Here is a 25,150-nt window from a genome sequence, read left to right on the forward strand (position 1 = left end):
AACTACTACATACAATTCATACAGGACTGCCTAATTAATCACCTCCCTGATCACTTGCAAGTTCGCCTAGTGGACTTAACCTGTTTCTGGGAGAAAGTGAGGACTGCAGATGCTTGAGATCAGAGCTGAAAATTTGTTGCTAGAAAAGCGCAGCAGGTCAGGCAGCATCCAAGGAGGAGGAGAATCGATGTTTCGGGCATGAGCCCTTCTTCAGGAATGAGGAGAGTGTGCCAAGCAGGCTAAGATAAAAGGTAGGGAGGAGGGACTTGGGGGAGGGTCATTGGAAATGCGATAGATGGAAGGAGGTTAAGATGAGGGTTATGCGATAGGTGGAAGGAGGTTAAGGTGAGGGTTATGTGATAGGTGCAAGGGATCCTTCCATATCCGCCACAAATTCACCTGCACCTCCAATACATCATTTACTGCATCTGCTGCACCCAATGTGGCCTCCTCTATATTGGGTCTCAGGCCGCCTACTTGCGGAACGTTTCAGAGAACACCTCTGGAAGACCCGGACCAACTGACCCAATCACCCCGTGGCTCAACACTTCAACTCCCCCTCCCACTCCACCAAGGACATGCAGGTCCTTGGACTCCTCCATCGCCAGACCATAGCAACATGACGGCTGGAGGAAGAGCGCCTCTTCTTCCACCTAGGAACCCTCCAACCACAAGGGATGAACTCACATTTCTCCAGTTTCCTCATTTCCCCTTGCCCCACCTTGTCTCAGTCCGAACCCTCGAACTCAGCACCACCTTCCTAACCTGCAATCTTCTTCCTGACCTCTCCGCCCCCATCCCCACTCCGGCCTATCACCCTCACTTTAACCTTCTTCCACCTATCACGTTTCCAACACCCCTCCCCCAAGTCCCTCCTCCCTACCTTTTATCTTGACCTGTTTCTGTTAAACAAAACAAAAATCAGGAGTATATCAGCATAAATTGACATTAAAGTGAACTAACATAATATATTCAAATGGAGAATGATCAATATAATCATAGTTTAGTCTTTCTTCTCATATACTGGACTTGTATGCAGGGGCTAAATTGCCTATTTTGTCTCAATGTTCACCACCAGTATTGAGACATTTGTATTATTACCTACTCCAAAAATAACTCTTCCATTTTGAACAGAGTTATAAGTTTTCCTTTCAATTTCCATTCTAATAAACATGAACTCTGATATCTCTACCTCCATTTCTGGTATGAAAGTGAAACTCCTCCACACCTTTCACATCATCTTGAATTCACTCCTACTGTATAAAACAAACTAAATTCAAGATTTGAATTGAAGTCTAATCAGGGAGTTGTTCTCCAAATGTTACTTGAAAATATAGATTTATTTTACAATTTTAACAATTTAACCTTTCAGATTGAAAAGATTATGTATCAGAACCCAAAGACCCTCTGCTCCTAACTATCTACGAAGCCCTAAATGATAAATGCTGCAGCATCACATAAGGGTAGCCATATCTCAGTTATGGACGTCACATGTTCAAAAAGGTAACTGACATCAAAGTCTGGATTTTACAATCTCTGTCTAATTTTTACGCTTGTCCATCTGCCTTCAATCCAGCCAGGAGGAATTCAGATATTTGTGCTCACACTTTCATAATACAGGTCAAATCAGCATGGAATGTGGAAGAGATACAATGAGCACTGTATTATAATTCTGGGTGTCCTATAATGCTTATCAAAACAAAAGCAAAATTTCACACTTTATAATGAATTTGACTGGTCTATGCTAGTCTGAAAATTATAATATCCACATAACTGAAAGGGATCAATAGTTTTAAATATAATAAATAATAAGCTATTTACAATACTTGTTATGGGTACATTCAGAATGAACTTCCTTCCAATAATTTTACATTTAAATGCAACTATCCATACTGGTTGGTGTCCAGCATCCATGATCATCTATTTCCCACTACCATTATCCCCTCAGCGACCTACTAGAAACTGTTCATGCTTATCCTGCTCTCCTAAATTACTATTCCAATGACATTATCACTACTTCACCCTCTCCCTTTGTTCAATGAGATCATTTGGGAATGTTTGGTATTTTTGTCAGAATTCCTGTGAAAGCAGTAACTAAATACTGCACAAAATGCAACTAAACAAGGCTGAACCACGTGCAACTAATGAGTAAATTCTGAACTGGATCAGAAATGGTTTGATTAACCTACACAAGGAGGAAGTGGCAGACGAGTCCACAATGGCATCAGTCACAAGTAGAGTGCCACAGACATCAGAATCAGGGCAATAGTTCTGTAGCACCTATTTTAGCAATTGGGATGACAGAGTATAGAAATGATTTGCAAACTTGTGGCTAACAAAGTTATATGTTGAAACAAAAGGTGTGTGTGTGTGTGTGTGTGTGTGTGTGTGTGTGTGTGTGTGTGTGTGTGTGTGTGTGTGTGTGTGTGTGTGTGATGCATGCGCAAGAGAGACAGATTGATATTTGGCAACACAGATAGGGAGGGAGAGGAGAGACAGATGGTGTAAGATGTATTTTAATAAATAAATTAAAGCCTTTATGAACTTGAGTAGGGGAGTTCTTCAAGCATGTCGACACAATGCAAGATGAGCTGGATGCTGCTGAAAATGGGAACAACTAGAGAGTTAAACACAACTCCTTTAAGGTTTATGACTAATTCTGGTAAACTATTTTGCAAACAACAGTGTCAGCACACAGCCTCTACAATCAGACTCAAAATAATATTTTTACAGCCACATTCTTGAACTGGCTTGACCAATACCGTATACAATTAGAGTCTTTACAAAAGTGAACAACATACAGGTCCTTGAAATGATTCAGAGGGCAACTTCTAGATTGACACTTTTACTTATCCTAACAAGTTTTGAGATCCAAGGTTTTTAATTTCATAAAATGTCATGTTTCTCGAAGAGTTACAATCTACTGAGGAGTGAAATAATTAGACTCGAACCACATAGCTATACATTTTAAGATAGATATGTTATGGAGGACCAGAGCCACTTATAGAAAATTTTAAAAAGAGCAAAATGTAACTTTCATGCTTTTTTTGGAGAAAGTGGTTGGCCACTGGAATAAAGTGATAGCACATGCAGTCAGGTCTTTTTCTCCCCCACAAGCATTCAAAAGAAAGCTAGATGAATATTAGAACTGGCAAACATCTACACAGAGAATGCTAGTGGGAAACTGGGGTCAGGGTGGAGTTCTGTGTGTATGTTAAGTATCACAGCTCATCGTGTTCTCTTGGGGTTTCCTTTATGTCTTTTAAGGGTAAGAGAGGAATTTCCCAAAGCATTTCTGCAAAGCTAGCCAAGAGAATTCAAGCAGTACATTACACCATTGGAATAGCTGCTCCTGGACAATCTTTGCTTCTGTCTTTTGTAATGGTACAAAGCTCAAAAGGAATTGACCCAATTCTTGAGTACAATGTCACAGACTGCATGTGTTACTTCTAATACTTGCACTCAATTATACTTTGTATAGAAATGAGTTTTCTTACGCCTTCTGCATCACAATGAAATAATTCCTGCAACAAGCTTTTGTGAATTGTAAAATATGATTATTTATGCTCTCACATTTAACCCAAATGACTGCAATAATATCTACAAAATAATTCACTCATCTCACATGCACAAACATTATGTACAGATAAAGGTAATATACTGTGACTGCTTGGAATTTTCAGTTTCTTTCATACCAAACAATTTCTTAAATAGTTTTGATGCTTAAAAGTTAAAATAAGGAGCTTGTAAATTAAAGGACTCTGAGCAAACTGTCAAATTTCATGCAGTCAGATTTCTAGGAATTCGGCCCTCAAGTGGACTTGAAGCTGGAACAAGTTTGGGGAAGCTCTTCTCTTTGTTAGGACCTCCCATTTTCAAAGTAGTGCAGTCATGACTTTGGCTGCTTGGATGACCTGTAGGTGGTTCAATGGCTGTCTGGTGGAACTTTCCAAACAGCTTCTCGTTCATTTTAAAGCAGTCAGTAACATGACTTCCTCATGGGCAAGTTAAAAATACTTTCTCAAAATAAAGCAATAATATGTAGATAGATTCCACATCCAATGTTTTTGTTTTAACTTTGAGATCCACTTAGTCTAGTCTAGTTCGCAAAGCCATCAGAATATAATGGAAAACTAATGGCATCTATTCATTTAAATCTTACATGCATTTATGTTTATTTTTGTCTAGACTGAACCATATATTTGATTTCAACTGACTTAATTTATTACTGTCACGTGTACCAAGCTACAGGATTGTTTTATGTGCTTTACAAGCAGATTGTACTATACAAGTGCACCAGGGTAACAGAACAGAGTACAAGGTAGTGTTAAAGCTGCCAAGAAGGTACAGACAGGGATCAACATTAACATCCAAGAGATCCATTTAAAAGCCTGATAACAGCAGGGAAGAAGCTGTTCTTGAATCTGTCTGCAGGTGTATTCAAACTTTGATATCTGTTGCCAACGCAACAGGGTGGAAGAGAGTATAACCAGGATGAGAGGGACATTTGATTATGTTGGTTGTTTTCTTAATGCAGCGGTAAGTATGGATGAAGTCAATGGATGGGAGACTGGTTTGCATGATGGACTGGGCTGTGTTTATGATATGTAGTTCCTTGCAGTCTTGGAAAGAACAGTTACCATACTATGCAGTGATGCATCCAGATAGGATGCTTTGTATAAAAACTGATAAGAGTCTTTATGGACATGCAAAACTTCCTTAGCCTCCTGGGGTAGTAGAGATATCAGTGTGCTTTCTTGATCATTATGTCAACATGGGTGGACCAGGTCAGATTGTTTGTGATTAGCACTCCAAAGAAATTGATGCCTTCGACCATCTCCACCTCGGCACCATTGATGCAGACAAGGGCGTGCCTTCCACCCCACTTTCTGAAGTCAATGACCAGTTCCTTCATTTTGTTAACACTGATGTCATTTTTATGTCATGCTACGAAGCACTCAATCTCTTTCCTGTATTGCCTGGTCATTGTCTGAGATCTGACTTACAATAAACCTGTAAATGGAGTTGGTGCAGAATTTGGCCACACAGTCGTGTGTATGTAAAGAGCATAGTAGGGGACTGAGTATGCAGCCTTGCAGTACACCAGTGAAGAAGATTATCGTAGAAGTGGTTTTGTTGCCTACTGCGATCTGTTGGTCAGGAAATTGAGAATCCAGTTACAAAGTGGGAATCAGAGGATAGGATGGCAGCTGGAATTCTATCAATCTTTTGTGTCAATCTATCCTTAAAGGGATGTCTGACATCTCCAGATAGCAGTGAATTTACAAGTTTAATTAGGTATTCCACCGAGACTTGTTCAAATGTCAAAGCTCACATGATTTGCAGTGGCCATTTTAATAAATTCTTCCTCACCTCAGTCCTGAATGGCTTACCCCTTATTTTTGGACCAACACCTCTAGTTCTGGACTTTCCAACATTAGGAATATTCTCCTCACATCTAGCCTGTCCAGTCCCATCAGTATATGATATGTAGAGAAGTCAGCAAAACATCCTTACTCCAATACTCAAATCCTCTCGCTATGAAGGGCAGCATGCTATTAACTTTCCTCACCACCCGCTGCACCTGTACCCAGGTACAATCTTTGTATCCATGTCTCGTTTTACCTCAGCTTTTCTTATTCTTCTACTATTCAAATAATAATCTGCTTTCCTGTTTTTGCGACCAAAATGGATAACCTCATATTTATTCAGGTTAGATTGTATTTACCAAGTATTTGCCCACTCAGCCAGTCTGTCCAAGTCACCCTGCAGCCTCTGAGCATCTCCCTCACAGCACAGCTTAGTGTCCCAGCTTAGTGTCATCTGCAAATTTGGAGATATTGCATGTAATTCCATCATCCAAACCATTAATGTAAACTGTGAATACCTGGGGTCCCAGCCTGGCACCCACTTATCACTGCCTGCTACTCTGAAAAAGACCCATCTATTCCAACACACTGCTTCCTGTCTGCCAAATCAACTCCTACCCATGTCAAGACATTACCTCCAATTTTTCTTACTAATCTCTCATGTAGTACCTCGTCAAAAGCCTCTCCAAAGTCCAAAAACACATCTACTGATTCACCCTTGTCCACTCTAGTGGTCATATCCTCAAATAATTCCAGAATATTTGTCAAGCATGATTCCCCTTTAGTGAATATGCTAACTAGTACTGATTCTGTCTTTGTTTTCCAAATTCTCAGTTATTATATCTTTAATAATTGACTCCAGCATCCTCCCCACCATTGATGTCAGGCTAATCGATCCATAATTCCCCATTTTCTCTCGTACTCCATTTTAAAAAAGAGTAGTGTGACATTAAACATTCTCCAATGCACTGAAACTTTTCCAGAGTCTACAGAAAGCTGGAAAATGATCAATGTGTCCACTATTTCTAAGGCCACTTCCTTAAGTGCTCTGGGTGCAGAGCATGAGGCCCTGGGAATTTATCAGGTTTTAATCCCAATTTCCCCAATATCATTTCCCAACTAATATGAATTTCCTTCAGTTCCTCCTTCATGCTTGACCCTCTGTTCACTAGCATTTCCTGAAGGCTATTTATGTTCTCCTTAGTGAAGACAGATCCAAAGTATGTGTTCAACTGGTCTACCATTATGAATTCACCAGGTTCTAATCCAAGGGACCTCCATATGTCTTCTCTTTACACATAAAAGCTTTTGCAGTCAGTTTTCACATTTTCCACAATCTTACTTTTGTGTTTTACTTCTGTGTTTTACTTTCTCCTTCCAAATTAAACCCTTTGTAATCCTCTGCTGAATTTTAGATTTTTCCCAGTTCTCAGGTTTGCTGTTTTCTCTGGCCATTTCATGTGTCTCATTTTTGGGAGATCAGGAAGGCAAAGCAGGGAATATGAGATAGCCTTGGCAGATAAGACTAAGGATAATACAAAGAGACTCAAGTACATTAAGAGCAAGACAGCAACTACAGAGAGTAAGTGAGTAGGGGCTCTTAAAGATCAAAGAGGTCGTCTTTGTGTTTAACCTCAAATGGGAGAGATATTAATTTAATATTTTGCAACAGTTTTTACTGTGGAGAATGAAATGGAGGCGAGAGAACTCGGGGAAATAAATACTGATGTTTCAAAAACAGTGCACATTACAAAAAAGTAAGTGCTGGAGGTCTTGGTAAATATAAAATTGGATAAATCTCAGGGACCTAATCTAGTCGATCTGAGAACCAAAAAAAGAGAAAATGCTGGAAAATCTCAGCAAGTCTGGCAGCATTTGTAAGGAGAGAAAAGAACTGACGTTTCGAGTCTAACTGACACTTTGTCAAAGTCTATCCTAGGATGCTTTGGGAAGTTACAATGGAAATTGCAGGGGCCCTTGCAGAAATACCTGGATTATCTATAACTACAGGTGGAGTGCCAGATAATGAGTGACAGGCTAATGCTGTGCCTTTAAGAAGGCATGCGAGGAGAAGCCTGGGAACTGTAAACTTGAGAGCTTGACCTCGGTGGTGGATAGGTTGTTGGAGGTGATGCTGAAAGATACAATTAATATGCATTTGGAGAGGCAAGGAATGATTAGGTATAGTCAACAGATTTTGTATCAGGGAAATCATCCTGCAAAAACTTGACTGAGTTTTTTGAGCAAGTAACTAAGATGATTGATGAGGGTAAAGCAGCAGACATTGGTTACTTGAACTTCAGCAAAACCCTTGACAAGGTTCCATACGGTTAACAAATTAGCAAAGTTAGATTACACGGAATTCAGGGTGAGCTTGCCAATTGAATACATAATTGATTGACTGGTGGTGGAGGATTTTTTTTGGACATTAGGCATGTGACCAGTAGCATTCCACAGGGAACAATGCCAGGTTCACTTCTGTTATTAATTTATATAAATGATTTAAGGTGAGACAATAGAAGGCACAGTTAATAAGTTTGCGTATGATACCAAAATTGGTGGTACGGTAGGTAGTGAGGAAGGTTATTTGAAATTACCAAGAGATTTCGATCAATTGGGTCAATGAATTGCGAAGTGGCAGATGGAGCTTAATTTTGATAAGAGAGAGACATTGCATTTTGGAAAAACAAACAAGAGCTGGACTTATACAATTAAAAGTAGGGCCTTGTGTAGTGTTGTAACAAGGAGACCTAGGGGTTTAGATAGCTAATTCTTTGGAAGTTTGCATCACATTCAAACAGTGTAGTTAAGATGTTTAGCACACTTGCCTTCACTGCTGAGACCTTTTGAGTACAGGAGTTGGGACATCAGTGATGTCTCTTCTGGAGTATCCAGTTTCTGACGCTCCATCGTAGGAAGGATATTATTAAACTGGACAAGGTTCAGAAAAGATTAATCAGGAGGTTGCTAGGAATGGAGGATTTGAGTTACAAGCGGAATCTGGATAGGCTTGGACTTTTTCACTGGAGCATGGGAGGTTGAGGGATGTCCTTATTAAAGTTTATAAAATCATGATGAGTATAGGTAAAATGAATGGCTGGTGTCTTTTCACAAAGGCTGGGGATTTCAAAACTAGGGGGGATTACTTTTAAGGTTAGAGGAGAAAGACATAAGAGGCTTTTTTTCAAAGTAAACATAAGCTTCTGGAGGGAGTGGTGGATGCACATACAGTTACAATGTTTAAAAGACATTTGAATAAGTAGATCAATAAGAAATGTTTGGAGGGACATGGGCCAAGCACAGGCAGGTGGGACTGGTTTAGTTTAGGATTATGGTCGGCTTGGACTGCTTAGGCCGAAGGCTCTGTTTCCATACTGTATGACTCTAGGACTCGAATCCACAGTTACTATAGTTATTATTTCGCCATTCAGGTTAGTTTCTGTGAAGTCATCAAAAGACAGCACTGAGCTAGCACAGCAGGTTTCAGATTTGATTCTGTTTGTCAAGTTAAATTATTTTATTCACTGTTTAGAGCATTACATATAGTTTTGATGTTCCAGGGTAGCAAACTTCATCTTGATTTTCCTTTTGCGATTGTTATCAGTTAGTTCAGCTGGAAAGTGGTCATATGAAATAGATTGGACCCCATGTTTACGTTCTTCACAGCCGAATGTCCAAGTACTTCAGTGAATCACACAAAGATTGCAAACCAATGTACAACTGCACCCAGTGGAAAGGAATTAAATTAGAAGAGGCTGACGTGTAAAAGATCCATTGAAACAATGAAAACACACAAACATGTTCATTCTGGTTTACTAACACTAGCTAGGAACACAGGAGTATGTGTTCAGCCTCTCGGGCTGGCTAGCCAGTATATTTTGCCTGTCCCTAAACATGGTTATGAAGGGAGCGCTCAGCGGTCTTCTTGAACTGATGTAGTACACAAGCAGACCCACAATAACTCTGGGAGAGAATTCCAGGATTTCCACCCAGCAACAGTGAAGGAATGACAAAGATGGTGGAAAGCCTTTGGGGAGTCAGGATGGGAGTTACTCGATGCAGTATTCCTAGCCTCTGACTGAGTCTTGTAGCCACTGTGTTTATGTGGCGAGTCCAGTTGTACTTCTGGTCAGTGGCAACCCAAGAATGTTGAAAGTGGAGGATTCAATGATAACACCACTAAATGTGAAGGGGCAGTGGTAGCTTGTCTCTTATTCGAAATGGTCATTGCCTGGCATTATATGGCATAAATGTTACTTGCCACTTGTCAGCAAAAGCCTGGATACTGTCCAGATCTTGTTGCATTTGAACGTGCACTGCTTCAGTATCTGAGGAAAATTTAAGGATTGATCACCGGATCTGAAAGAACATCTCTCTCTCTCTACATATGCTGCCAGCTTTTCCAAAATTTGTTTTTGTTGCAGTATCTGAGGAGTTTTCAAATGGTGAACACCATGCAATCAACAAACATCCCTGTTTCTGACCTGATGCTGGAGAAAAGGTCATTGATGAAGCAGCTGAAGATGTTTGGACCTAGGATATTATCCTTAGGAATTTGTGTAGAGATGTGCACAGCTGAAATGATTGACCTTCAACAATACAACCATCTTCCTATGTGCCAGGTACGACTTTAACTGGAGTTTGCCACCAATACCCATTGGCTCCAATTATGCAGGAGCTCCTTGATGCCACAGTGTATCAAATGCAGCCTCGATGTCACAGGCTGTCACTCTCAGCTCACCTTTGGCATTTAATTCTTCTGTTCATAAAACAAAGAAAACTGATGGGTGTATAGCAGTGGATGTGATCTATAGGCACTTCAGTAAGGCATTCGACAAGGTTCCCCATGGGAACCTGGTTAGCAAGGTTAGATCTCACGGAATACAGGGAGAACTAGCCAGTTGGATACAGAACTGGCTCAAAGGTACAAGATAGAGGGTGGTGGAGGAGGGTTGTCTTTCAGACTAGAGGCCTGTGACCAGTGGAGTGCCACAAGGATTGGTGCTGGGTCCTCTACTTTTTGTCATTTACACAAATAGTTTGGATGCGAGCATAAGAGGTACGGTTAGTAAGTTTGGAGATGACACCAGAATTGCAGATGTAGTGAACAGCGAAGGAGGTTACCTCAGATTACAACAGGATCTTGAGCAGATGGGACAATGGGCTGTAGAGTGGCAGATGGAGTTTGTTTTAGATAAATGCAAGGTGCTGCATTTTGGGAAAACAAATGTTAGCAGAAATTAGCAGGAATGTTGCTGAACAAAGAGACCTTGGAGTGCAGATTCATAGCTCCTTGAAAGTAGAGTTGCGGGTAGGTAGGATAGTGAAGAAGGCATTTGGTGTGCTTTCCTTTACTGGTCAGAGTACTGAGTACAGGAGTTGGGAGGTCATGTTGCAGCTGGACAGGACATTGGTTAGACCACTGTTGGAATATTGCATGCAATTCTAGTCTCCTTCCTATTGGAAAGATGTTGCAAAACCTGAAAGGGTTCAGAAAAGATTTAGAAGGATGTTGCCAGGATTTGAGCTATAAGCAGAGGCTGAATAGCCTGAGGCTGTTTTTCCGGCAGTGTCGGAGACTGAGGTGACATTGTAGAGGATCAGGTAAATAGACACGGCCTTTTCCCCGGGGTGGGGGAGTCCAGAACCAAAAGGCATTGGTTTAGGATGAAAGAGGTAAAATTTAAAAGAGACCTAAGGGGCAACTTTTTCACGCAGAGGGTGGTATGTGTGGAATGGGCTGCCAGAGAAAATGGTGGAGACTGTTACAACAACATTTAAAAGGCATCTGGATGGTACATGAATAGGAAGGGTTTAGAGGGATATGGCTAGCAAATGAGACTAGATTAATTTAGGATATCTGGTCGGCATGGACAAATTGTACTGTTTCCGTGCTGTACATCTCTATGACTAATCGGCAAGAGTAAGATTTAGGGTCAATAAAAGTCACAAGAAATTTAAGCTTATTTAAAAAGGGTGAGAGCTATTCAAATAGTTCATACTTTAAAACTAGACTCTACAACACTCAAGTTGGTTAATTACAATGATTTATGGCTAGTGCAGCCCCAACCATGAAGCATATCAAACTAAAATTTTCAAAAGCAAAGATCAACTTTACTGTCACAAGCTAAAATTATGAGTGCAATTTTAAAAGTACAAATTAAGTTCCTCCTTCTAATTTTGCTATATTCATATCTAATTGAACACCGAGTAAGATGGAAAAAAGAAAAATTCTAAGGGAGTAAGGATATGAAGATTTAATATTAATATCAAACAAGCAATCTACAATGGGATCTTTGCACCAACAAGTGACCAAATAGAGCATCAGTAATTTGCTTGAAAAAAAAACAAAGAACCCACAGACCGAAGAAGGGAGAGGCCATTTTGGATTTGGTGCTCGGCAATGAGCCAGGACGGGTGTCTGATCTCACGGTGGGAGAGTACTTTGGTGACAGTGATCACAACAGCCTCACATTTACCATAGCCTTGGAGAGGGAAAGGAGCAGTTACTGAGGCAAGATATTTAATTGAGTAAATGGAAATTAGGACGCTATCAGACAGGAGTTGGGAAGTACAGACTGGGAGCAATTGTTCCACAGAAAGGGCACAACAAACTTGTGGAGACTATTTAAGGAGCAGTTGTTGCAAGTGATACATGAATTTGTTCCTCTGAGACAGGTGAGAAGGGGTAAGATTAGGGAACCTTGGATGATGAGAACAGAGGAGCTTCTTGTCAAATGGAAGAAGGCAGACTACGTAAGGTGGAGGAAGCAAGGATCTAGCACAGCTTTACAGGATTACAGGCTTGCTAGAAAGGAGCTCAGAAATGGACTGAGGAGAGCCAGGAGGGGGCACAAAAAAGGCTTGGCAAGAAGGATTAGGGAGAACGCCAAGGCATTTTACTCGTACGTGAGGAATAAGACAATAATTAGGGAGATGGTAGGGCCAATCAGGGATAGCACAGGGAACTTGTGCGTGGAGTCTGAGCAGATAGGGGAAGCCCTAAATGAGTGTTTTGCTTCAGTCTTCACCAACGAAATGGAACTTGCTGTGAACAAAAACTTTGAGGAGCTGGGATACTGTCTTGACCAGATCAAGATTGATGAAGTTGACATGCTGGACATTTTGGAAAACATTAAGATTGATAAGTCCCCAGGGCCAGACCAGATTTATCCTAGGTTGCTCCAGGAATGAGAAAGGAGGTTGCTAAGCCGCTGGCGAGGATATTTGCCGCCTCACTCTCCACGAGGGGTCATATCTGAGAATTGGAAGGAGACGAATGTTGTTCCTCTTTTCAAGGGTAATAGGTAAATCTCTGGCAATTACAGACCAGTCAGTCTTACGTCTGTGGTCAGCAAAGTTTTGGAAAGAATTCTGAGGGATAGGATTTATGACTATTTGGTAAAGCATAGTGTAATTAAAGGCAGTCAGCACGGCTTTGTGTGGGGTAGGTCATGCCTCACAAATCTTACTGAGTTCTTTGACGTGATAAGACAGGTCGACGAAGGTCGAGCAGTGGATGTGGTGTATATGGACTTCAGCAAGGCATTTGATAAGGTTTTTATGGTAGGCTCATTCATAAAGTCAGGAAGTATGGGATACAGGGAGATTTGGCTATCTGGATTCAGAATTGGTTGGCTGATAGAAGGCAGAGTGGTTGTAGATGGAAAGTATTCTGCCTGGAGGTCAGTGTTGAGTGGGGTCCCACAGGGCTCTGTTCTTGGGCCTCTGTTCTTTGGAGTTTTATAAATGACCTGGATGAGGAGGTTGAGGGGTGGGTTAGTAAATTTGCAGATGACACAAAGGTTCGAGTTGCCATCAATAGTATCAAGGGCTACTGCAGGCTGCAGCACGATATAGACAGGATGCAGAGCTGGGCTGAGAAATGGCCCAGATGGAGTTCAACCTAGATAAATGCGAAGTGATGCATTTTGTAAGGTTGAACTCAAATGCTGAATTTAGGATTATAGACAGGATTCTTGGCAGTATGGAAGAAGAGGGATCTGGGTGTGCAAGGACATAGATCCCTCAAAGTTGCCACCCAAGTGAATAGGGTTGTTCAGAAAGCATATGGTGTTTTGGTTTTCATTAACAGGGCAATCGAGTTTAAGAGCCACAAGGTATTGCTGCAGCTCTACAAGTCCCTGGTGAGAACAGACTTGGAATACTGTGTCCAGTTCTGGTCGCCCTATTTTAGGAAAGATAGAGGCTTTGGAGAGGGTGCAAAGGAGGGCTTGCCTTACAAAGAAAGGTTTAATAAACTCGGACTTTCTCTCCAGAGAGGAGGAGGAAGAGTGGAGACCTGATCGAAGTATACAAGATAATGAGTGGAATAGATAGACTCAATAGCCAGAGACTTTTCCCCAGGGCAGGATTCTCTGGTACGAGGGGTCATAGTTTGAAGATAGGAGGAGGAAGGAATAAAGAAGACACTAGAAGTAGGTTCTTTACGCAGAGAGTTGTGAATGCATGGAATGCGCTGCCAGCTGTGGTGGTGGAAGCAGAGTCATTGGGGACATTTAAGCGACTGCTGGACATGCACATGGATAGCAGTGAGTTGAGGGGTGCATAGGTTAAGTTATTATATTTTACATTAGGATTAAACCTCGGCACAACATAGTGGGCCAAAGGGTCTGTTCTATGCTGTACTTTATGGTCCATGTAACTGTAGATGCTGGAAATTAGAAAGAAAAACAGAAAATGCTGGAAAAACTCAGCAGGTCCAGCAGCATCTGTGGAAAGAAAGCAGAGTTAATGCTTCAGGTCCTTCTTCAATGAAATCAGTAATTTTCTGTTCTCCAAAGAAGCATAGTAAAGTTCCAATCACAAGCTAATTATTTGTTAGGTCCAAAAATTTTACATTATAATATCTTTATATTATCAGGCTGACGTGCATTCATTCTTCAACAAATTCAAGTTTTGGGAGACAGAAGGAAGAAAGAAAGTGTTCAAATAAGATCTTGTCAAAACAACTTCAAGTAACTTTGGCTAATGTGGTGCCACTATCTAAGAAAGGTGGTAAGGAAAAGCCAGGGAACTATAGACCGGTGAGCCAAACATCAATTGTGGGCAAGTTGTTGGAGGGAATCCTGAGGGACAGAATGTACATGTATTTGGAAAGGCAAGGAGTGATTAGGGATAGTCAACATGGCTTTGTGCGTTGAAAATCATGTCTAACAAACTTGATTAAGTTTTTTGAAGAAGTAACAACGACGATTAATGAGAACAGAGTGATGGGTATGATCTACATAGACCTCAGTAAGGCATTCGACAAGGCTCCTCATGGAAGACTGATTAGCAAGACTGGAGGCCTGGGACCATGGTGTGTTACAAGGATCGGTGCTGGGTCCACTGGTTTTTGTCATTTATATAGATGATTTGGATGTGAACATAGGAGGTATAGTTAGTACAACAGGATCTTGATCAGATGGCCAATGGGCTGGGAAGTGGCAGCTGAAGTTTAATTTAGATAAATGTAAGATTTGGAAAAGCAAATCAGAGCAGGACTTTTCCAGTTAATGGTAAGGTCCTGGAAGTGTTGCTGAACAAAGAGACTTTGGAGTGCAGGTTCATAGCTTCTTGAAAGTAGAATCACAGGTAGATAGGATAGTGAAGGCAGCGTTTGGTATGCTTTCCTTTACTGGTCAGATCGCTGAATATAGGAGTTGGGAGGTCATGCTGCGGTTGTCTGGGACATGGGTTAGGCCACGTTTGAAATACTGCATGTAATTCTGGTCTCCTTCCTATCAGAAGGATGTTGTGAAACTTGAAAGGGTTCAGAAAAAATTACAAGGATGTTGCCAGGTTGAAAGATGAGTTTTAGGGAGAGGCTGAATAGGCTGGGGCTGTTTTTCCAGGAGCGTCAGAGAGTGTAGAGTGACCTTTTAGAGGTTTATAAAATCATGAGGGCATGGATAGGATAAATCGACAAGGTTTTTCCCTAGGGTGAGGGAGTCCAGAACTAGAAGGCATAGGTTTAGGGTGAGAAGGGAAAGTTATAAAAGGGACATAAAGAGCAACTCTTTCACACAGAGGGTGGTGGGTGTATAGAACGAGCTGCCATCGGAAGTGGTGGAGGCTGGTACAGTTACAGCATTTAAAAGATATCTTGCTGAATATACAAATAGGAAGGGTTTAGAGGGACATGGGTCAAGTGCTGGCAAATGGGACTAGATTAGGTTAGGATATCTGGTCAGCATGGATGAGTTAGACCGAAAGGTCTGTTTCCGTGCTGTACATCTCTATGACTCTAAGTTATGCTAATAGATTCAAAATAATATTTATGCAGTTGCTCTAGAGTATTAGAGTTCTTCTACAATGCTCCAAAGAATACAGTGCGCATTGCAATATGCTGTAACACTGAGTAATAGGGCAATTGGTCACACCAACTATATCTTTTATTTCACTTTTGCATACCACAATGTACTCTTAACATATATTTAACTTTCTCCCATAATAATGAAATCTTGAAAAACAAATAAAAGGTTTAATACAGACAAAATTCTGATATACAAAACAAATATAATGTTCTGCAATATCCTACTGCTGCACAGAAACACCTACTTGCCCGATATAATAAAGACATTTTCAAGTCATATAACCTAATTCTCATACACATCCGTGGCCATTAATTACCAAGTTAATCGACAATTTCAAACTTGGCATTTAAAAGTCTTAGGACAATTTAAATCAAACTTACTTGCATGTTTATCAGCAAGTACTATCAGACTGTTTGAAATATCCCTGCGTCGGTAAAAACAGACAACCTTTGCTTCCACATTGCCACTTGGAGTCTGGAAAGAACAGAAGTCAAAATATCAATTCATGCTTTTTAGGGCACAGACTTCTACATCATAATTAATAAGAAAAATAGAAGTGCATGGATGATTAAGTGACGTTGCCAACAGTGCGTGCATGTAAGCATGCACATGTTTTATAACATCCTGCATTAACAAAAATAACACAAAGGATTGAGGAAGATGGGTGTGAATCAAAGACCTGAAATTAGGTGGTGTACATATTTAGCATATAATTTATTATGTCTCTTGGAATGTAACCATCTCTGCCAAATAGAAAACTGGGTTCATTGCTCTTCTTGCTGTCATTTCAATTATATCTTTAAAATCATTCCACCTTTAAAAACACTCAAGCAAAACAGACTGGTTAAACCAACTTGTAAATAATGTGCAAGTGATGCTTGAGCTGACATGCTTTCCAATTTTCCTCCTCAGTATTATGGTACTCTCTCATTTCTTTTGGGGAGATGGCTTTAACTTGAGTGAATAGGCAATTAAAATGCACTCAAAGTCACCAAAAAAAAATCAAATGACAAAATTTATCCTGCTCTAAATAACAGGCTACAAGGACATCAACTGACCGATGCAGGCTTGGCACTGATGCACAGATGTGCCCATCACAGCATAAGTTTCAGACTGCAATTTTTATTAGCTGAGCTGGGAAGCAGGAATTAAAGACCTACTTACTTAAGCTTTTTTAAAAGCTCTTGTGGCACATAAGCTCCTCAGAATGAACAGCATATGTGGAGACCATCCCCTTCGCCATCTCCACCTTCCTTCCCAAATACGAGGCAAAGTTCTGACATTTTTAGCCCATTACCTTCTGCTCTAGATGTTAGTGTGATTAACCTGCTCTGAACTGCTTCCAATGCATTTCATCCTTCCTTAAATAAGGTGACCAGAACTGTGCACAATATTCCAGATAGATTCCGCTTTTGATGCATGTTTGTGTGCAATACCTTCCGTTATTGCTCAGTCTTCTTAAGCCAATCTTCTAAAAAGTACACAATGGGCCTGGAGCAGAGGTTGGAGAAACGAGTGTACGTGTGTTCTCAGGGTAAAGTTGCAGCCTTTGAATGATACTTCACTGATAATTCGATGTCAATTCATTCTTTCCTATCCTTCTGAGCCCTTAACTCTGAGGTTGCTCCAGCATGCCAACCCCAACTTGTTCCCATGCAATGCTATCTACTGATTACTTACCATAAGATTAATAAATATCTACCACAAATTAAGTCAGCACCCAGGAACTTCACCCCACCCATACACAGAAGGGGAAAAACTATTTAAATAATACAAGTTTGCATTCAGGCAACAAACCTTTACAAACACATCAATAAAGTCTACATATACAACATTGGTTTCATCACCTTCAGCTATATTCACTCAGTTCCTCAAAAAAAAGGTGCACGGATACCTTTGATATTAAAGAATGACACAAGTCATGACTGAGATGATCTTGGCTCAAAAACATTCACGAGTAGAATCGGTATGGATGGACATTAGGATTAGAAGTGTCAAAAAAACTGGTGAGCCAGGTACAGGTTCATTGCCAGTCATAATACTGTTGCATAGAACATTAAAACAATATTGAAACTTGTAATAAAGGTAATGGAATGGGTCGACTTAAAGTTTATAAACAGACTGGGACAATCAAATTGGAAAAGGTGGTCTAGAAGATACGTTTGTTGAATGTTTTAGTTACAGTTTCCAGCAGTAATACTTTGAGGAACCAAAAGCTATTTTAACTCTGATACTGTGTGAAATTGCAGAAGTTACTTGGTGATGTCACAGCAAATGATCCACTGGGGAATACAACTGGATTCAATATTAGGTCTGAAAATGTTATACACCATCCTAAGCAAAAATCTTAATAGGAAACAAAGCTAATTACATAGGTATGAGGGCAAGCTGGCTAAGGTATATGGGCAAGGTGAACAGACCAAAAGGTGAGGCAGTACACAAACACTTAAAGGCACTTAAAGAAGCAACTGAAAGTGTTCAACTAAAATACATTGCACTGAAAGACAAAACCTCAGCAAGACCAATCTATTTGTGGCTTCCTGAGAATAAAGAAAATATCAGATTATGAGCTATATGGAGAGGCTGAACAGGCTGGAGCTGTTTTCCCTGGAGCGTCGGAGGCCTAGGGGTGACCTTATAGAGGTTTACAAAATTATGAGGGGCACGAATAGGGTGAATAGGCAAAGTCTTTTCTCTGGGGTCGGGGAGTCCAGAGCTAGACAGCATAGGCTTAGGGTGAGAGGGGAAAGATATAAAAAGACACCTAAGGGCAACTTTTTCCACACAGAGGGTGGTACGGATATGGAATGAGCTGCCAGAGGAAGTGGTGGAGGCTGGTACAATTGCAAATTTTTAGAGGCATTTGTATGGGTATATGAATAGGAAAGGTTTGGAGAGATATGGGCCAAGTACTGGGCGGTGGGTCGAGATTGGGTTTGGATATCTGGTCGGCATGGACGGGTTGGACAGAAGGGTCTGTTTCCATGCTGTACATCTCTATGATTCTATGTTACAGAGAAGAACAGTAAATTTGAAAATTTGGTATATTTTAAAAAGCAATGGAGAGCCGCTAAGAGTTGATAAAAAAGAAAATGAAGTATACTAGTCAGGAATATAAAAATACATCAGAAGAGTTTTTAAGAAATATATAAAAAGAAATAGAACAGCTAAAGTAAACTTTCATCTATTAGCAAAGACAGGCAAAATTATTATGGAGAATGAGGAAATGGCAGAGGCATTGAACAAATATTTCATCTGTCTTTACAGGAGAAGACAAGATGAGGTTAATAGAACGGAAATTAAGTTAATATCAAAAGATATTGTAGAAACTCAATGAACTAAAACAAAACCTCAAGGATCTTATGGTCTACATTCTGAGGTTCTAAAGAAACAGCTACAGAAATTGCGGGTGCAATAGTTATGATTTTCTAAAATGTCTTAAGATTTTGAAAGGATCCAAACAAATTAGAAATAAACAAATATAATATAGGTCAGTCAGCCTGATATCAATCATCTAGAAAATGCTGAAATCTATTGTGAACAAAAAGTCGTCAAAATATACTTAGGAAAGCATAGAATGATTAGAACAAGTGAATGGGATTTTATGAAAGGGACACCTTGTTTGTCAAAAATTGGAATAAGCAAGGGAAACTAATAACTGAAGTCTCCCCAGATTTCTCAAATGGTACTCAAATAAAAGCATGGATAGAAGATTAGTTCATGGAAAGGATGCATAAAGTTGGAATACATTGAGTATTTTCATATTGCTGAAATGTAACTAGTAGAGTAACACAAGGGTCACTGCTGGGCCCTGAGCTATTTACAACCTATATTCATGACTTAGATGAGGATACATTATTCACTGTCTCAGTTTGAAAACAACACAGTTTGGTGAAAATACAATTTGTAAGGCAGACATAAAGAGGCTGCAAAGAAATAAAGTTAAATGAGTGGGTAATAAGGTGGCAGACCGAGTACAACATGAAGGTTATTCACTTCAGGAAAGAAAAGCAGAACTCTTTTAAAAAAAAAGGTGATAGATTTGTAAATGTTAACATACAGAGACTCAAAATACAAGAAACCAAGTTAGCATGTGGTGATACCAAAAAATTAAGAAAGCGTAGAGAGTTTATTACAAGTGGTTGGAGTACATGAATATACAGGCCTGAAGATTTGGACCGGTTTTGGACAGACCACACCTGGATAATAGTGTGCAATTTTTAGGCACCATATTTAAAGGAAGGATATACATGGTATTGTCTTTAATGTAACTGAAGGTTCATTAGATTAGTTCTGGGAGGAAATGGCTGTCTTATGATGAGGAGTTAAGTAAACTGAGTTTGGGAGGAGAGTTAAATTCATTGAAACATTCAAGACTAGGAAGTGCTTGATAGGGTAGATATTAAGATTCTATTTCCAATGACAGAGCGATTTAGAATCATGGGGCTGATGATGTGGGGCAGAGATAAGAAATTTCTTTATTCAGAGTTGTGAATCTCTGGAATGCTGAACCACAGACGGTTGTGGATATCTTATAAGATTGTTCTTTGAGAATAACATTTAAGGATGAAGAAAGATAGATTTTGGTGTTCCAAAGAATCAAGGGATAAGGGAGCAGGCAGGAAAGTAAAGTTGAAGCCCAAGCTCAAGAACAGGCACACCTTTATGAATGCCTTTTGAGAAATTTAAGGAGTCCTCAACTCTTGGCTCCCTTTCATCTTGCCCTCAATCCTAATTTAATATTCAACTCCTAATTCATAAGTTATGCTTAAAATCTACCTTTTACAAATTCATTCAGCATGCCTCTGATTAGCCCATACTTTGTAATTGTTGAACAATCTCCATTTTACAAACAACTTTTACCCACCAAATAGCAAAACATCCACTGGAAGCATTATACTATATCTTGTATTTTGTGCTGGTTGGTAAATTAAGTATCAAGTAAAATCTAAGCGTCAGAGGCCAAGAGGTGACCTTATAAAGGTCTATACAATCATGAGGGACATGGATAAGCTAAATAAACAAGGCCTTTTCCCTGGGGTGGGGGAGTCCAGAGCTAGAAGGTATAGATTTAGGGTGAGGGGGTAAAAAGTTTAAAAGGGACCTAAGGGGCAACATTTTCACACAGAGGGTGGGGTGTATATGAAATGAACTGCCAGAGATGGAGGCTGGTACAATTACATTTAAAAGACATCTGGATGGGTATATGAATAGGAAAGGTTTAGAGGGATCTGGGCCAGGTGCGGGCAAATGGGACTAGATTGGGTTGGGATATCTGGTCAGCATGGATGAGTTGGACCAAAGGGTCTGTTTCCATGCTGTACATCTCTATGATTCAATGAAATGCAAAACAAGGTAGCAGTATCATCAAGTCCCACAGAGATATGTGAACATTTATTCCCAGATCACTAAAAACTTGAAATAGCCTGTACTTACACAACATCTTTAACAGAGAAAAATGTCCTAAGCAAGTACATGGGAAAATGGAAAGAGGCAGAGAAGGTAACATTAGGAGGGGTGTGGAGGTGGCAAAAGATTTGTTAAAAGAAGTAGTGTATAGAAACACTGTACTAAAAAAAGGATATGAATTTAGGAAGTGATTGCCAGGACACTGAGCATACATGGCTGCCTCAGTGGAGATGAAGAACAGTAATGCACAGGCTAGGCCTCTTACTGAAATATTTGTATCATCGATAGTCACAGATGTGGTTGCCAGAAGACTGGAGGTTGGCTAATGTGGTTCCACTGTTTAAGAAAGGTGATAAGGACAAGCCAGGGAATTACAGACCAGTGAGCCTGACGTCGGTGGTGGGCAAGTTGTGTAGGGAATCCTGAGAGACAGGATGTATGTGTGTTTGGAAAGGCAAGGACCGATTAGGAATTGTCAACATGGCTTTGTGCGTGGGAAATCATGTTTCACAAACCCGATTGAGATTTTTGAAGAAGTAACAAAGAGGATTCGTGATGGCAGAGCAGCTGACGTGATCTAGGCATTCGATAAGGTTCCCCAGGGAAACTGGTTAGCAAGATCCTTCTAAATTCAAAAGAATACAGAAACCTGCACAATCTTTTCTCATTTGATAACTTACTCATTCTAGGAAGTCGTCCAGTGAATCTTCTTTGAATCGTTTCTAATGCAATTATGTCCTATCTTAAAAGATCCATCAAGTGCAATGAGGCAAGTTTAATAACTTTGCAATAATTTATCTCCTAGGGAACAGTGACCATAACATAATTTTGCAATAACTTTGAGCATGAGAAATTTGGGTCAAAAACAACTGTCTTAAACTTAAAGGCAATTATATTGGGGTGAGGGCCAATTTGGCTGATATGGGCTGGGAAAGGAAAGATGGTTGCTAAACAATGACAAAGATTTTAAAATATCCATGACTCTCGGCAAAGTCATATCCCAGTGAGGAAAGAAAACTCTAGCAAAAGGATAAAACAACGATGGCTAACCAAGGAAGTTAAGGATAATAGCAAATTGAAAGAAAAAAAAGTTAAAAACCAACAATATGGCAAATCTCTACCTGTGAATAGTGATGTTCGAAATAATTTTCACACAAGAATCCTCTAACAGAAATAGAAAGCAATTGTTTTATTTTAAAAGAAAAATCAACGAGAGAACTTCCCACCTTTTTATCAAACCTGAGAGAACAGACATTTGACATTTCACGGAAAAGATAGCATTCACTGCACTAGAAACCTCATTCTAGATTACATGCTCATGTTTCTGAAATGCCGTCAGAAGTCATGACGTCCTGATTTAAAGGCAAGAGTGCTTCAACTAAGCCAAAACTGATAGATAGAAGTTTATCTATCTCACAAAACAAAAGAATGTTCTCATGCACGCTGTGACTTCTGAAGTTATCAGAATAAGCAAAAACCTAATAACAGGACTCACACCTTCTGTTAATACTATCCCATGCCCCACAAAATAAACAGGAATGAGAAAAATATGGAAAAGGGGAAAAGTTAGTTTGAATTACCTTAAAAAAACTTACGCACACATTTAAAATACCTTATTGAGCTCTTCTATTCTTCTTATTAAGTATGGATTACTGGAAGAATTTTCAAAGTAAACGTAGTCTGAAACATAAAAAGTGAAATATAATGAAGTTACATTTCCAAGAACAGTATTGCCATGAATTTCCTTAAAAGTTCAAAAGGACCACTTACTGATATCAGCTCTGGTAGTCAGAACCCATGCCACAAATAACCCCAGTTGTCCCAAGCCAAGAGTTAACATACCCAGAGTTCCTATTCCTGACCCAGTGACCTCAAGCAAGGATACACTTGAGGATCTACTTGATTCAACAGCGTCCACAGTAAATCAAACTCATCTCAGTCCTGAGCACATTTATAAAGTCCGTCAACTATGACATCTTAACTAATCATAAGCTACAACTCATACAAGGAGCCATATTTTAAGTCTGTGCACCAGCAGGAATGATATTAGTGTTTTGAGTGTAAAACTGAGGACAAGTTGACTTGCATCCTCTCGGGTACCGAGCTGTAATTTGATCAAGATGTTCAAAATGTAAAAGGGAGAGAGAAAAACAACTGACTCTGGTAGTGAAAATAGTTTTAAAATATAAGGAGAGCTTGTTTTTAAAAAAAACAGTAAAAATATGAGATTCTGTAATCCAAAAGGCAACAGATAAATCTGTCAAATGAAATTTTCAAGAATGAGTTTCTAGGAAAAGGCAGATTAATGGATTTGACTTAGGAAGCATTCACACTCTAATGGAACAAACATCAAACTTGAGGGGACAAATGGCCTACTGCTGTTTTAATGATTATATCTAAACTCAGACACAAACAGCATTAACTAGGATAAGGTAAACAGCTCTAATGAGCAAGGAGGCCTGGGTACAAATCCCACATGCTCCAGGAGTGTAATAACAACTCTGAACAGGATGATTAAAAATATCTAAACTGCCCTGATGGTATTCCCAACATCAATGGCTTTATGAGAGATAAAAGTGGCAAAACATTTACAAGCATTCTATTAGAAGCTGAACACTACCTTGTAAATCCGTTCACTATTAATGCAACAAAAGCATCGGAAAAACAAATATTTTCTACACCAGAAGTTGTTTTTAGCCATCACCCCATGTACTCGGAACACCAGTAGTTTCTGTCCCAAGTTACATTACTCTTCACATCACAAGAGCTGTTAATAAATGGTTGCCCCAAAGCCTCCACGTAGGAGGGAAAGAAGGCTGGCATCTTAAAGGTTAACAGAAACTGGTGCCAGCTAACAGAGATTATCTGCCCGGTGATGCTGCAGCCATGCTATTTAGGCGAAAAGAACTGCACATCAAAAGATGACATTTTTCACCTTAAATGAAATGTGCATTCCGCTTTTGAGTTTATTAGTTGCATTGGTGGTAGATCTGGGTTGATTATTAAGGGAGGAATGCCTGTTGTGCTGCCAGTGAAGGGGGTGTGTGTGTGTGTGAGAGGAGGAGCGGTGTCAGTGCACCCCCCGGGTTTCTAAGGTACAGGCCTAGCACTGAGGGTGAATGTCACTTCGCCATTTTCCTCTCTCTCTCTCTCTGATAAGAAATGTGTTTGATCAGAGTGACTGACTTCCTCCGCCCACCGCCTTACACAAAGCTGATGCAAATAAAAAGTCACGCAACCCACTTCAAACAACTTTGAAAAATATTAAAGAGTAGTTTTTTTTAAATGGGAGGGGGGGGAAGAGGAGGAAGAAATCTTCGACCAAGTGAGTCCTGAAGATGAACTTTCCCACTGATATTATTTCCGATGGAAAGGTATGATTATTTAAATCTATAGCTCACAGAGTAACTGGAATTAATAAATGAAGCCGGGATTCTTAAACTGATCATCTCCCCCCCCATCCCGGCCATGGAACTGAATCAATAAACAAACAGCCGCAGGCACCTACCTCCGACCCTGTACATATTTGCCGCCATTCCGCCCCCTTTTTTAAATATTATGGGGGGTTTTCTTCACCCCTCCCCCGGGTTGGTGAGAAGCTGATGATGGACCCGGGATTGGGGAGGGGGGGGGAGGTGCTTCACTGCCTCCCGCCGCCTTTCGGTGGGGGGGGGGTTTATCAGACAGTAGCTACCGCCGCCCGGGAGCTTCCAGCTCCATTCGCCGCCTCCTGCTGTTGTGGCAGCGCCGAGGCCAAAGCGGTCTCCCGACGCCCCTCCCCCATGCCCTTCCCCTAAAGCCCCGCCCCCATACCACAGCCCCACCCCATGCCCTTCCCCTAAAGCCCCTCCCAATGCCCCACCCTTCACAGCCCCACCCCATGTCCTTCCCCTAAAGCCCCTCCCAATGCCCCACCCCTCACAGCCCCACCCATGTCCTTACCCTAAAGTCCTCATGCCCCACCCCTTCACAGTCCCACCCCATGCCCCACCTCTGCAGCCCCATCCCATGTCCTTCCCCTAAAGTCCCCCATGCCCCACCCCTTCACAGTCC

The 25,150-nt window shown here is 40.5% G+C and overlaps 1 protein-coding gene across 2 annotated transcripts in view; it reads right to left on the bottom strand.

Annotated features, from left to right (window-relative positions):
- The window catches only part of mta3 (metastasis associated 1 family, member 3), a 154,776-nt gene extending 129,905 nt beyond the window's left edge, over positions 1–24,871 (bottom strand). The window contains exons 1-3 of one of the 2 annotated variants that reach the window (XM_060831404.1): positions 24,606–24,871; positions 22,710–22,777; positions 16,069–16,162 (exon numbers count right to left, since the gene is read on the bottom strand). In XM_060831404.1, coding sequence (XP_060687387.1) covers positions 16,069–16,162; positions 22,710–22,777; positions 24,606–24,633 — 190 coding nt within the window. In that variant the 5' untranslated portion in view covers positions 24,634–24,871. Of the gene's footprint in view, positions 1–16,068; positions 16,163–22,677; positions 22,778–24,605 lie in introns of those variants that run through there. The other variant, XM_060831405.1, reaches the window with a different exon arrangement.
- Positions 24,872–25,150: the final 279 nt, after the last annotated feature.

Source organism: Hemiscyllium ocellatum, chromosome 10 (assembly GCF_020745735.1).
Source record: "Hemiscyllium ocellatum isolate sHemOce1 chromosome 10, sHemOce1.pat.X.cur, whole genome shotgun sequence".
NCBI classification, from domain to species: Eukaryota; Metazoa; Chordata; class Chondrichthyes; order Orectolobiformes; family Hemiscylliidae; genus Hemiscyllium; species Hemiscyllium ocellatum.